The sequence below is a fragment of the Dendrobates tinctorius genome, unplaced genomic scaffold (genome assembly GCF_039654945.1).
Source record: "Dendrobates tinctorius isolate UK_male_01 unplaced genomic scaffold, ASM3965494v1 ptg000273l, whole genome shotgun sequence".
Lineage (NCBI taxonomy): Eukaryota > Metazoa > Chordata > Amphibia > Anura > Dendrobatidae > Dendrobates > Dendrobates tinctorius.
The window spans coordinates 2,598,118-2,612,578 of record NW_027361940.1 but is presented as its reverse complement, the minus strand read 5'-3'; the positions used below and the strand labels follow the sequence as shown (position 1 = coordinate 2,612,578).

General features: G+C 47.8%; 1 protein-coding gene across 1 annotated transcript in view; it reads right to left on the bottom strand.

The window, feature by feature from the left end:
* LOC141072453 (uncharacterized) overlaps window positions 1–14,461 on the bottom strand; it is a 46,987-nt gene that overhangs the window by 1,931 nt on the left and 30,595 nt on the right. The window contains exon 5 of the mRNA XM_073559730.1: window positions 28–189. Within this exon, the coding sequence (XP_073415831.1) occupies window positions 28–189 (162 nt within the window). The remainder of the gene's footprint in view (window positions 1–27; window positions 190–14,461) is intronic.

Sequence of the window (14,461 nt, the reverse complement as noted above, 5' to 3'; positions counted from 1 at the left end):
ATAATAGCACCGCAGCCTGGGAGCTACCTCTGTCTGCGTGCTCTGCTCCATCCGGGCAGGAGCCGCCGGCCGCTCATCCTCCTCCATTTTCACTGGATGTGACAACTGAACGAGCTCCTGCAAAGGTGGTGGTGTCAGTGCGCGCTCTGCATGCTCCGCTCTACTCTCCGTATCCCAGCGGAGGCACAGCTGAAAGGAGACCAAGGTCACATGACTCGTACATTATACAACCCGACCCACGTGTCTCCCACAATGCACCGCAGCAGAGCCTGACCCAACCCCCGCCCATCTGAGGTCATATCTCCTACAATGCACCGCAGCACAGCCTGACCCAACCCCTGCCCATCTGAGGTCATATCTCCTACAATGCACCGCAGCACAGCCTGACCCAACCCCTGCCCATCTGAGGTCATATCTCCTACAATGCACCGCAGCAGAGCCTGACCCAACCCCTGCTGTTATGAATGGGCACCGAGGAGGATAGCAAGCCCAAGCTAAGCCACAGAAAACCTGAGAGGTTGGTAACTAAGCGGATTGCAGACCCCTGATCCTATCCACACAACTAGCAGCAGCCGTGGAGCATACCTACGATGATTCTAGACGCCTCAACACAGCCGAAGGACTAAATAAACCTAAAGCATGAAAAGGGGAAATCTAAACTGCCCCAGAGCAGACCCCAAAGGAATAGATAGCCCCCAAACATATATTGTTGGTGAGATAAGATGAGACACAAACACAGGTAGGAAAATAGACTGAGCAAATGATGGGGCCCACACTGACTAGACAGGACAGGAAAGGAAAGACACTGTCTGCAATCACGCCAAAAACCCTGCAAAAAATGCCCAACATGTCTGATGTACAAAAACACTGAAGTCGCACGACTTCGCCCCCACTATATCAGCACTCTGGTATATTCTGAAAGCAAAGCAAAAAGAGACCAATATAACAGGGGACAAAAACAAACTGGCACATGCAGTAACATATGGAGCGGTGGTCCAGCACAGCCCCAACCGGAGCTGGCTGACCCGCACCAAGAAAAGATAGACAAAACCAGATCAAATGCAAACAGAATAGCAAATGAACCACTTAGCTGAACATGCAGAGAAAGAGCAGGAGACATCAGACCTCAGGAGGCACAGGAAGAAAATCACCAGCAGGGATAGAGGGAGTCAGCTGTCTTTTAATCCCAATCAGAAACCCCAGATCTACAATCGTCTTCCTCATTATCAGATCAGCTCCACTACCTCCAGCAACCACCAGGGGGAGTCCAGAAAGAGAACTCGCAACCCCTCTGTCAATCTGACCAGCTCAACTACCTTCAGTAATCACCAGAGGGAAGCCAGAGAGAGAATTCACAACAGTACCCCCCCTTGAGGAAGGGTCACCGAACCCTCATCCATGCCACCAGGCCGGTCAGGATGGGCCCGATGAAAAGCACGAACCAATCTTTCAGCATGAATGTCAGAAGCAGAGACCCAAGAATTATCCTCCTGGCCATAACCCTTCCATTTGACCAAGTACTGGAGTCTCCGTCAAGCCAAACGAGAATCCAATATTTTCTCTACCTCATATTCCAAATTACCTTTAACCAATACAGGGTCAGGAGGCGCCGCCATAGGAACTACTGGCTCCACAAACCTCTTCAACAGAGATTTATGGAACACGTTATGAATCTTAAACGTAACTGGAAGAGCCAAATGGAAAGAAACAGGATTAAGGATCGCCAAAATCTTATAAGGTCCAATGAATCTTGGCTTGAATTTTGGAGACGCAACCTTCATAGGAATATTCTTTGAAGACAACCAAACCATATCACCCACTTTAAACCGGGGACCAATGGTCCTATTCCGGTTGGAAAACCGCTGGGCTTTTTCCTGAGAGTGGGACAACTTATCCACCACTTGGTCCCAAATCTGCTGCATTCTCTCTACCACAGAATCCACACCTGGGCAGGACGAAGATTCCACCTGCCCTGAAGAAAATCGAGGTTGAAACCCAAAGTTACAGAAAAAGGGCGACATCAAAGTGGCAGAACTAGCTCTATTGTTTAGTGCGAATTCGGCCAAAGGCAAAAATGAGACCCAATCATCCTGATCAGCAGATATGAAACATCTCAAATAGGACTCCAAAGTCTGGTTTGTTCTCTCAGTCTGACATACTAACGGTGGATACCGCGTTTGGATCTGCATACCCCAAGCCGGCCTCTATATGCTTTAGGAGATATCACCACCGTGATTAGACTACCTATTTGGTGCTCCCTCCGATTTATAGTCCCATATGGAAATTTTTCGGCAAGAACACAATCCTATAAACTCCACGCCTGCCTTTCAAGCCCCATATGGGCCTTGGAACATAAAACTTCATAAAGAGAAATTAAACAGGCCAAGCATCCTATATCTAGGTGATCTCTATTTGAATTTAGAGAGTCTGATACTACACTAAAACCTATATGTATTGGATTTGACTGGTTTACCCGACTGACGAAGGCCTGTTGTGGGACGAAACGTTTCTAAGACTGCACACAATAAAATTATTTTTCAAAAAAAGATCATTCAAAGTTGAGTGCCAAGTTACTTTATTATTCATTTTGGTTTTGTCAGGAACACCGCACTACACTCGCTCACTGAGCCAGTGCCCGTGTCCTGAGTACAGAAACAGTGCTAAAAGATACCTGTGGAGCAGGGCAGCAGAGGTGACAATGCGTGCTTCTAACTATCGGTGTCAGGATCCTGTCAGCGCCGGAAAGTAAAGAGGCACAGGACCTGAGGACACTGAAGTTAGCAAGCTGGCACAGGACCTATGGTCATGTGACTGCAAGGGGGAGGGGCTTAGCGTCCTGCTTTCAGAGATGACAGGACACCATGCAACTCAGAGTCAGGCAGAACGGAGGTCACAACAGTACGGGCAAACGAGGCACAGGAGGGACAAACAGACGGGTGGTCAGACAAAGCCAAAGGTCATTCACAAGAGGGTGACGTGGTACCAAGGGGACGAGCAGAGAGAAGTCGGGTCACAAGCAGAGAGTCATACACGAGAGGTAGCGCAGTACAAGAGGGGCAGGCAGAACTCGTAACAGGGACAGAACCGGATCAAAACCAAACAAGCAAGCAAGATATCAGGCACAAGGCACATGAAAGGTTATACAAGCGGGCTTTGGGCAATTTAGCACCTGGAACCAGGTAAGCGGCACAATCAAATGGGCCAAATTGCAACAGGTTGCTTTTGGCGCTGGTCGGCGCAGCGTCAAAAGGACGCATGCGCCGCCAAACGCATGCCTGCGTCCCCAGTGCTACAGATAGGGGACGCAGGACGCATGCAGCGTCATGCGCCCGTAGGCGGAGCTACCGGAGGAGGCGCGACAGGGGGTGGGGCTTAGCAGCGCCGGTGCGCAGGCCGTCGCTGCGGCCTTAAACGCAAATGTGAAACTACCCTTACTCAACCGAGGGCAGGAGTATAATTGACACCGGACCTAGGTCCAGTGAGCATTAAATAGCCGCCCTCTGCCAGAGAGAGACGGAACAATTAACCCCCAGTCTGATCAGGATGAGCCAAAGCGAAACTCCGTCCTGGATCATGACAGGTTTGTTCTCTCAGTCTGCCCATTGGTCTTAGGATGAAATGCAGAGGAGAAGGATAACTGAATTCCCAGATTGGAACAAAAGGCTTTCCAGAATCTGGAAACAAACTGGACTTCTCTGTCCGACACAATGTTCTCAGGAATCCCATGTAAAAGAACCACCTGTTGTAAAAACAAGGGCACCAACTCAGCAGAAGATGGCAACTTTGGGAGTGGTACAAGATGAACCATCTTAGAGAATCTATCACTAATCACCCAGATAACAGTCATTCTCTGAGAGACAGGAAGATCAGAAATAAAATCCATTGAGATATGGGTCCATGGCCTCTTGGGCACCGGCAAGGGCATCAGCAACCCACTAGAACGAGAACAGGGTTTAGACCGAGAACAAGTCCCACGGGACTGCACAAAATTCCTGACATCACGAGACAAGGCAGGCCACCAAAAGGACCGACTCACCAAATCTCTGGTAGCAAAAATACCTGGATGACCAGCCAATGCGGAGCAATGAATTTCAGACATCACTCTTTTCCTCCACTGGTCAGGGACATACAATTTTCCCATAGGGCAACGTTCAGGTTTATCCTCCTGAAATTCCTCCAGGGCACGTCTCAAATCCGGTGAGATGGCGGAAAGAACTACACCCTCATTTAGAATGGTAGTAGGCTCGGTCACATCAAGAGAATCCGCAAAGAAACTCCTAGAAAGGGTGTCTGCCTTAACATTCTTAGTGCCTGGAAGAAAAGAGACCACAAAATTAAAACGCGTGTAAAACAAGGCCCATCTAGCCTGTCTAGGATTCAAGCGTTTGGCCGACTCCAGATAAATCAGATTCTTTTGGTCGGTGAGGACCACAACTTGATGTCTAGCTCCCTCCAACCAATGTCTCCACTCCTCAAATGCCCATTTCATGGCCAACAATTCCCGATTCCCCACGTCATAGCTGCGTTCAGATGGGGAGAACTTTCGGGAAAAGAAGGCACAGGGATTCATCTTAGAAGTCACAGGGTCTTTTTGGGACAACACAGCTCCTGCACCAATCTCAGAAGTGTCCACCTCCACTTGAAATGGAAGTGAGACATCAGGTTGCCGTAAAACTGGAGCTGAAGTAAATCTCCGCTTAAGCTCCTGAAATGCTGAGACAGCCTCAGAAGACCAATTCAGCACATCAGCGCCCTTCTTGGTCAGATCAGTCAGTGGTTTGACAATACCAGAAAAATTACCTATAAATTTACGGTAGAAATTAGCAAAACCCAAAAACTTCTGAAGAGCCTTCAAAGAAGTGGGCTGAACCCAATCATAAATGGCCTGTACCTTGGCCGGGTCCATTTCAATAGCAGACGGGGACAAAATGAATCCCAAAAATGAAATCCTCTGTACTCCAAAAAGGCATTTCGATCCCTTAACATACAGAGAATTTTCCCTCAGAATCCGGAACACAGTCCGGACATGTTCCACATGAGAATCCCAATCACTGGAAAAGATCAAAATATCATCCAGATAGATGATCAAAAATTATCCACAAAGTCCCGGAAAAAATCATTCATAAAGGACTGGAAGACAGAAGGGGCATTAGTGAGCCCAAAAGGCATCACCAGGACTCAAAATGTCCCTCCGAAGTATTAAACGCCGACTTCCATTCATCCCCGTGCTTGATGCGAATAAGATTATACGCCACTCTGAGGTTAAACTTAGTAAACCAGCAAGCACCTTTAACTCTGGAGAATAAATCAGACATCAGAGGTAACGGATACTGATATTTAACTGTCATCTTGTTAAGGGAACGATAATCAATACACGGTCTTAATGAACCATCTTTCTTGGCCACAAAAAAAACCCAGCACCTAAAGGTGACGAGGATGGTCTAATATGACCCTTCTCCAACGACTCCTTAATATAGGATCGCATAGCATCATGTTCGGGTACAGATAAGTTGAAAAGCCGACCCTTGGGAAATTTACACCCAGGCATCAACTCAATTGCACAGTCATAACTCCTATGAGGGGGCAAAGACGCAGACTTACTCTCACTAAATACATCAGAGAATTCAGCCAGATAATCAGGAACATCATGAGACTGAGGAGAGGTGGAGAAAACAGGAGCGCCCCTAAGAACACACTGACAACCCCAACTCACCACAGACACAGATTTCCAATCCAAAACTGGATTATGAGTTTTCAGCCAAGGAAAACCCAGAACAATAGTATCATGCAAATTATGCAGCACCAAAAATATATAATTTTCTTGGTGGTCTGGGGCAACTCGCATTATCACCTGGGTCCAAAACTGAGGTTTATTCTCCGCCAAAGGAGTGGCATCAATACCCCTCAAAGGAATAGGTGTCCGCAGAGGCGTCATGGAAAAACCACAACGTTTAGCAAAGTCCAAATCCATCAGATTCAACGCTGCTCCTGAATCCACAAAAGCCATAGCGGAAAACGTGGATAAGGAGCAGATCAGAGTAATTGCCAAAAGGAACTTAGGTTGTATACTGCCCACAGCAAATGTGTGTGCAAAACGCTTCTCTCGTTTAGGGCAGACAGAAATAGTATGAGAGACGTCTCCACAGAAAAAACACAGCTTATTACGCCTTCTAAACTCCTGATGTTGCGCCCTAGACAAAACCCCATCACATTGCATAGGTTCAGACATTTGTCCAAAAGGTGGCAGCGCCTCCCGTGTAGTTTTACGTTCACATAAACGCCAATCAACTTGAATGGCTAATGACATAGAGCCATCCAGACCAGAGGGAACAGGAAATCCCACCATAACATCTTTTACGGTCTCTGACAAACCTTTCCGAAAGAGAGCTGCCAATGCACTATCATTCCATGTAGTAAGGACCGCCCACTTTCGGAATTTTTGACAGTATAACTGCAGAATCCTGACCCTGGTTTAATGCCAACAGGGTTCTCTCAGCTTGATCAACGGAATTAGGTTCATCATACAACAACCCCAAGGCTTGAAAAAATGCATCCACATTAGTCAGAACAGGATTTTCAGGTGTCAGAGAAAAAGCCCAATCCTGGGGATCGCCGCGCAGCAAGGAGATGACCATTTTAACCTGCAGCACAGAGCTCCCCGATGAGTTAGCCTTCAAAGCAAGAAATAATTTACAATTATTCTTAAAATTCAGAAATTTAGACCGATCCCCAGAAAACACATCAGGAGTAGGGATCTTGGGTTCAGCAGCAGATGATTGAGCGACATAGGTGGAAATTCCCTGTAATTCAGCAGCGAGCTGCTCCACACGATCAGACAATTGCTTTATCTCCATTAGGAAAAAAAATCCTCCTACGGCCCCAGAGAAAAAGAGGAAAAAATATATTAAAAAAAAAAAATTCTGACACTTTTTTTTTTTTTTACAATTCGTTCCTTCTTTTGAGTACCCTAGAGTCTACAGTTAGGCTGGTGATTCTGTTATGAATGGGTCACTGAGGAGGAAAGCAAGACCAAGCTAAGACACAAAACCAGAGAGGTTGGTAACTAAGCGGATTGCAGATCCCTGATCCTACCACACTACTAGCAGCTGCCGTGGAGTGTGCCTACGATGATTCTAGATGCCTCGACACAGCCGGAGAGCTAAAAAAGCGTAAAGCAGGAAAGGGGAAATCTATACTGCCCCAGAGCAGACCCCAAAGGAATAGATAGCCCCAAACATGTATTGTCAGTGAGACAAGATGAAAGCACAAACGCAGGTAGGTAAATAGACTGAGCAAACGATGGGGCTCACACTAACTAGAAAGGAAAGACACTGTCTGCAATCACACAAAAAACCCTGCAAAAAATGCCCAACACGTCTGATAGAAAAATACTGAAGTCACTTTACTTCGCCCACTATATCAGCACTCTGGTATATTCTGAAAGCAGAGCAAAAAAGAGGCCAATCTACTGTAATAAGGGACAAAAACAAACTGGCACAAACAGTAACATAAGGATGGAAATTCAGCACCAGCCGGAGCTGGCTGACCACACAGACTGAATAGACAAAACCAAATCAAATGTGAACAATAGCAAAAGAACACTTAGCTGAGCATGCAGGGACTGAGCTGGAAACCAAGACCTCAGGAGGCCAGAAAAAATCACCAGCAGGGATAGAGGGAGTCGGCTGTCTTAAATCCAGTCAGAAACTCACACAACAAGATATAGCCTTACCAGAACCCTGTCTGATGACAGATGCACATATAGCAGGATGCAGCTGGCCTCCACTGTTTTTTTCATCACACTTATATATGTGTGACTGACGTCCTATGCAAGCCTTATCTATGTGCATTTTTCCTACTAGACATCCAACCCCACCATGGTTTGTTAGGTGTGGGGTGGCTGTTTTTATCAGTAGTTTGCACCTGAGCTGCCCCTTGCCTCTATTAGTGGAGGCCAGCTGCATCCTGCTAGATGTGCATTTGTCATCAGACAGGGTCCTGGTAAGGCCATATCTTGTTGTGTAAGTTTTTTTGAACCCAGTCAGAAACCCCAGATCTCCAATCATCGTCCTCATTATCAGGTGGCAAGCCTCTGTCAATCTGACCAGCTCCACTACCTTCAGTAATCACCAGAGGGAGCCCAGAAAGAGAAATCACAACATCCCGCCCATCTGAGGTCACACCTCCCACAATGCACCGCAGCAGAGCCTGACCCAACCCCCGCCGATCTGAGATGTCACCTCCCACAATGCACCGCAGCAGAGCCTGACCCAACTCCCGCCCATCTGAGGTCACATTCAAACAATGCACCGCAGCACAGCCTGAGCCAACCACCCGCCCATCTGAGGTCACATCTCCCACAATGCAACGCAGCAGAGCCTAACCCAACCTCCGCTCATCTTAAGTCACACCTCCCACAATACACTGCAGCAGAGCCTACAGCAGTGATGTGTGTTGTAGTTGGGTTGACCACCAGATGGGACAGAGATAAATGCTGCAGTTCTCACAGTGACCACCAGATGGGACAGAGATAAATGCTGCAGTTCTCACAGTGACCACCAGATGGGACAGAGATAAATGCTGCAGTTCTCACAGTGACCACCAGATGGGACAGAGATAAATGCTGCAGTTCTCACAGTGACCACCAGATGGGACAGGGATAAATGCTGCAGTCCTCACAGTGAACACCAGATGGCACAGAGATAAATGCTGCAGATCTCACAGTGGCCACCAGATGGCACAGAGATAAATGCTGCAGTTCTCACAGTGACCACCAGATGGCACAGAGATAAATGCTGCAGATCTCACAGTGACCACCAGATGACACAGAGATAAATGCTGCAGTTCTCACAGTGACCACCAGATGGCACAGAGATAAATGCTGCAGTTCTCACAGTGACCACCAGATGACACAGAGATAAATGCTGTAGTTCTCACAGTGACCACCAGATGGGACAGAGATAAATAATAGAGATCTCACAGTGACCACCAGATGGCACAGAGATAAATGCTAGAGATCTCACAGTGACCACCAGATGACACAGAGATAAATGCCGCAGTTCTCACAGTGACCACCAGATGGCACAGAGATAAATGCTGCAGTTCTCACAGTGACCACCAGATGGGACAGAGATAAATAATAGAGATCTCACAGTGACCACCAGATGGCACAGAGATAAATGCTAGAGATCTCACAGTGACCACCAGATGACACAGAGATAAATGCCGCAGTTCTCACAGTGACCACCAGATGGCACAGAGATATATGCTGCAGATCTCACAGTGGCCACCAGATGGCAAAGAGATAAATGCTGCAGTTCTCACAGTGACCACTAGATGGCACAGAGATAAATGCTGCAGTTCTCACAGTGACCACCAGATGGCACAGAGATCAATGCTGCAGTTCTCACAGTGACCACCAGATGGCACAGAGATAAATGCTGCACATCTCACAGTGACCACCAGATGGCACAGAGATAAATGCTGCAGTTCTCACAGTGACCACCAGATGGCACAGAGATAAATGCTGCAGTTCTCACAGTGACCACCAGATGGCACAGAGATAAATGCTGCAGTTCTCACAGTGAACACCAGATGGCACAGAGATAAATGCTACACATCTCACAGTGACCACCAGATGGGACAGAGATAAATGCTGCAGTTCTCATAGTGACCACCAGATGGCACAGAGATAAATGCTGCACATCTCACAGTGGCCACTAGATGGCACAGAGATAAATGCTGCAGTTCTCACAGTGACCACCAGATGGCACAGAGATAAATGCTGCAGATCTCACAGTGACCACCAGATGGGACAGAGATAAATGCTGCAGTTCTCACAGTGACCACCAGATGGCACAGAGATAAATGCTACACATCTCAGAGTGACCACCAGATGGGACAGAGATAAATGCTGCAGTTCTCATAGTGACCACCAGATGGCACAGAGATAAATGCTGCACATCTCACAGTGGCCACTAGATGGCACAGAGATAAATGCTGCAGTTCTCACAGTGACCACCAGATGGCACAGAGATAAATGCTGCAGATCTCACAGTGGCCACCAGGTGGCACAGAGATAAATGCTGCAGTTCTCACAGTGACCACCAGATGGGACAGAGATAAATGCTGCAGTTCTCACAGTGACCACCAGATGGGACAGAGATAAATGCTGCAGTTCTCACAGTGACCACCAGATGGCACAGAGATAAATGCTGCAATTCTCACAGTCACCACCAGATGGGACAGAGATAAATGCTGCAGTTCTCACAGTGGCCACCAGATGGGACAGAGATAAATGCTGCAGTTCTCACAGTGACCACTAGATGGCACAGAGATAAATGCTGCACATCTCACAGTGGCCACTAGATGGCACAGAGATAAATGCTGCAGTTCTCACAGTGACCACCAGATGGCACAGAGATAAATGCTGCAGTTCTCACAGTGACCACCAGATGGGACAGAGATAAATGCTAGAGATCTCACAGTGGCCACCAGATGGCACAGAGATAAATGCTGCAGTTCTCACAGTGACCACCAGATGGGACAGAGATAAATGCTGCAGTTCTCACAGTGACTACCAGATGGCACAGAGATAAATGCTGCAATTCTCACAGTCACCACCAGATGGGACAGAGATAAATGCTGCAGTTCTCACAGTGGCCACCAGATGGCACAGAGATAAATGCTGCAGTTCTCACAGTGACCACCAGATGGCACAGAGATAAATGCTGCAGATCTCACAGTGACCACCAGATGACACAGAGATAAATGCTGCAGATCTCACAGTGACCACCAGATGGCACAGAGATAAATGCTGCAGATCACACAGTGGCCACCAGATGGCACAGAGATAAATGCTGCAGTTCTCACAGTGACCACCAGATGGCACAGAGATAAATGCTGCAGTTCTCACAGTGACCACCAGATGGCACAGAGATAAATGCCGCAGTTCTCACAGTGACCACCAGATGGCACAGAGATAAATGCTGCAGTTCTCACAGTGACCACCAGATGGCACAGAGATAAATGCTGCAGTTCTCACAGTGAACACCAGATGGCACAGAGATAAATGCTACACATCTCACAGTGACCACCAGATGGGACAGAGATAAATGCTAGAGATCTCACAGTGGCCACCAGGTGGCACAGAGATAAATGCTGCAGTTCTCACAGTGACCACCAGATGGGACAGAGATAAATGCTGCAGTTCTCACAGTGACCACCAGATGGCACAGAGATAAATTCTGCAATTCTCACAGTCACCACCAGATGGGACAGAGATAAATGCTGCAGTTCTCACAGTGGCCACCAGATGGGACAGAGATAAATGCTGCAGATCTCACAGTGACCACCAGATGGCACAGAGATAAATGCTGCACATCTCACAGTGGCCACTAGATGGCACAGAGATAAATGCTGCAGTTCTCACAGTGACCACCAGATGGCACAGAGATAAATGCTGCAGTTCTCACAGTGACCACCAGATGGGACAGAGATAAATGCTAGAGATCTCACAGTGGCCACCAGATGGCACAGAGATAAATGCTGCAGTTCTCACAGTGACCACCAGATGGGACAGAGATAAATGCTGCAGTTCTCACAGTGACTACCAGATGGCACAGAGATAAATGCTGCAATTCTCACAGTCACCACCAGATGGGACAGAGATAAATGCTGCAGTTCTCACAGTGGCCACCAGATGGCACAGAGATAAATGCTGCAGTTCTCACAGTGACCACCAGATGGCACAGAGATAAATGCTGCAGATCTCACAGTGACCACCAGATGACACAGAGATAAATGCTGCAGATCTCACAGTGACCACCAGATGGCACAGAGATAAATGCTGCAGATCACACAGTGGCCACCAGATGGCACAGAGATAAATGCTGCAGTTCTCACAGTGACCACCAGATGGCACAGAGATAAATGCTGCAGTTCTCACAGTGACCACCAGATGGCACAGAGATAAATGCCGCAGTTCTCACAGTGACCACCAGATGGCACAGAGATAAATGCTGCAGTTCTCACAGTGACCACCAGATGGCACAGAGATAAATGCTGCAGTTCTCACAGTGACCACCAGATGGCACAGAGATAAATGCTGCAGATCTCACAGTGACCACCAGATGGCACAGAGATCAATGCCGCAGTTCTCACAGTGACCACCAGATGGCACAGAGATAAATGCTGCAGTTCTCACAGTGACCACCAGATGGCACAGAGATAAATGCTGCAGTTCTCACAGTGACCACCAGATGGCACAGAGATAAATGCTGCAGATCTCACAGTGACCACCAGATGGCACAGAGATAAATGCCGCAGTTCTCACAGTGACCACCAGATGGCACAGAGATAAATGCTGCAGTTCTCACAGTGACCACCAGATGGCACAGAGATAAATGCTGCAGTTCTCACAGTGACCACCAGATGGGACAGAGATAAATGCTGCAGTTCTCACAGTGGCCACCAGATGGCACAGAGATAAATGCTGCAGCTCTCACAGTGACCACCAGATGGGACAGAGATAAATCCTAGAGATCTCACAGTGGCCACCAGATGGCACAGAGATAAATGCTGCAGTTCTCAAAGTGACCACCAGATGGCACAGAGATAAATGCTGCACTTCTCACAGTGGCCACCAGATAGCAAAGAGATAAATGCTACAGGTCACACAGTGACCACCAGATGGCACAGAGATAAATGCTGCAGTTCTCACAGTGACCACCAGATGGCACAGAGATAAATGCCGCAGATCTCACAGTGACCACCAGATGACACAGAGATAAATGCCGCAGTTCTCACAGTGACCACCAGATGGCAGAGAGATAAATGCTGCAGTTCTCACAGTGACCACCAGATGGCAGAGAGATAAATGCTGCAGTTCTCACAGTGACCACCAGATGGCACAGAGATAAATGCTGCAGTTCTCACAGTGGCCACCAGATGGCACAGAGATAAATGCTGCAGTTCTCACAGTGACCACCAGATGGCACAGAGATAAATGCTGCAGTTCTCACAGTGACCACCAGATGGGACAGAGATAAATGCTGCAGTTCTCACAGTGACCACCAGATGGCACAGAGATAAATGCTGCAGATCTCACAGTGACCACCAGATGGCACAGAGATAAATGCTGCAGTTCTCACAGTGACCACCAGATGGCACAGAGATAAATGCTGCAGATCTCACAGTGACCACCAGATGGCACAGAGATAAATGCCGCAGTTCTCACAGTGACCACCAGATGGCACAGAGATAAATGCTGCAGTTCTCACAGTGACCACCAGATGGCACAGAGATAAATGCTGCAGTTCTCACAGTGACCACCAGATGGGACAGAGATAAATGCTGCAGTTCTCACAGTGGCCACCAGATGGCACAGAGATAAATGCTGCAGCTCTCACAGTGACCACCAGATGGGACAGAGATAAATCCTAGAGATCTCACAGTGGCCACCAGATGGCACAGAGATAAATGCTGCAGTTCTCAAAGTGACCACCAGATGGCACAGAGATAAATGCTGCACTTCTCACAGTGGCCACCAGATAGCAAAGAGATAAATGCTACAGGTCACACAGTGACCACCAGATGGCACAGAGATAAATGCTGCAGTTCTCACAGTGACCACCAGATGGCACAGAGATAAATGCCGCAGATCTCACAGTGACCACCAGATGGCACAGAGATAAATGCCGCAGTTCTCACAGTGACCACCAGATGGCAGAGAGATAAATGCTGCAGTTCTCACAGTGACCACCAGATGGCAGAGAGATAAATGCTGCAGTTCTCACAGTGACCACCAGATGGCACAGAGATAAATGCTGCACATCTCACAGTGGCCACTAGATGGCACAGAGATAAATGCTGCAGTTCTCACAGTGACCACCAGATGGCACAGAGATAAATGCTGCAGTTCTCACAGTGACCACCAGATGGGACAGAGATAAATGCTGCAGTTCTCACAGTGACCACCAGATGGCACAGAGATAAATGCTGCAATTCTCACAGTGACCACCAGATGGCACAGAGATAAATGCTGCAGTTCTCACAGTGACCACCAGATGGCACAGAGATAAATGCTGCAGTTCTCACAGTGACCACCAGATGGCACAGAGATAAATGCTGCACATCTCACAGTGAACACTAGATGACACAGAGATAAATGCTGCAGTTCTCACAGTGGCCACCAGATGGCACAGAGATAAATGCTGCACATCTCACAGTGAACACCAGATGACACAGAGATAAATGCTGCAGTTCTCACAGTGACCACCAGATGGCACAGAGATAACTGCTGCAGTTCTCACAGTGACCACCAGATGCCAGAGATAAATGCTGCAGTTCTCACAGTGACCACCAGATGCCACAGAAATAAATGCTGCAGATCACACAGAGACCACCAGATGGCACAGAGATAAATGCTGCAGTTCTCACAGTGACCACCAGATGGCACAGA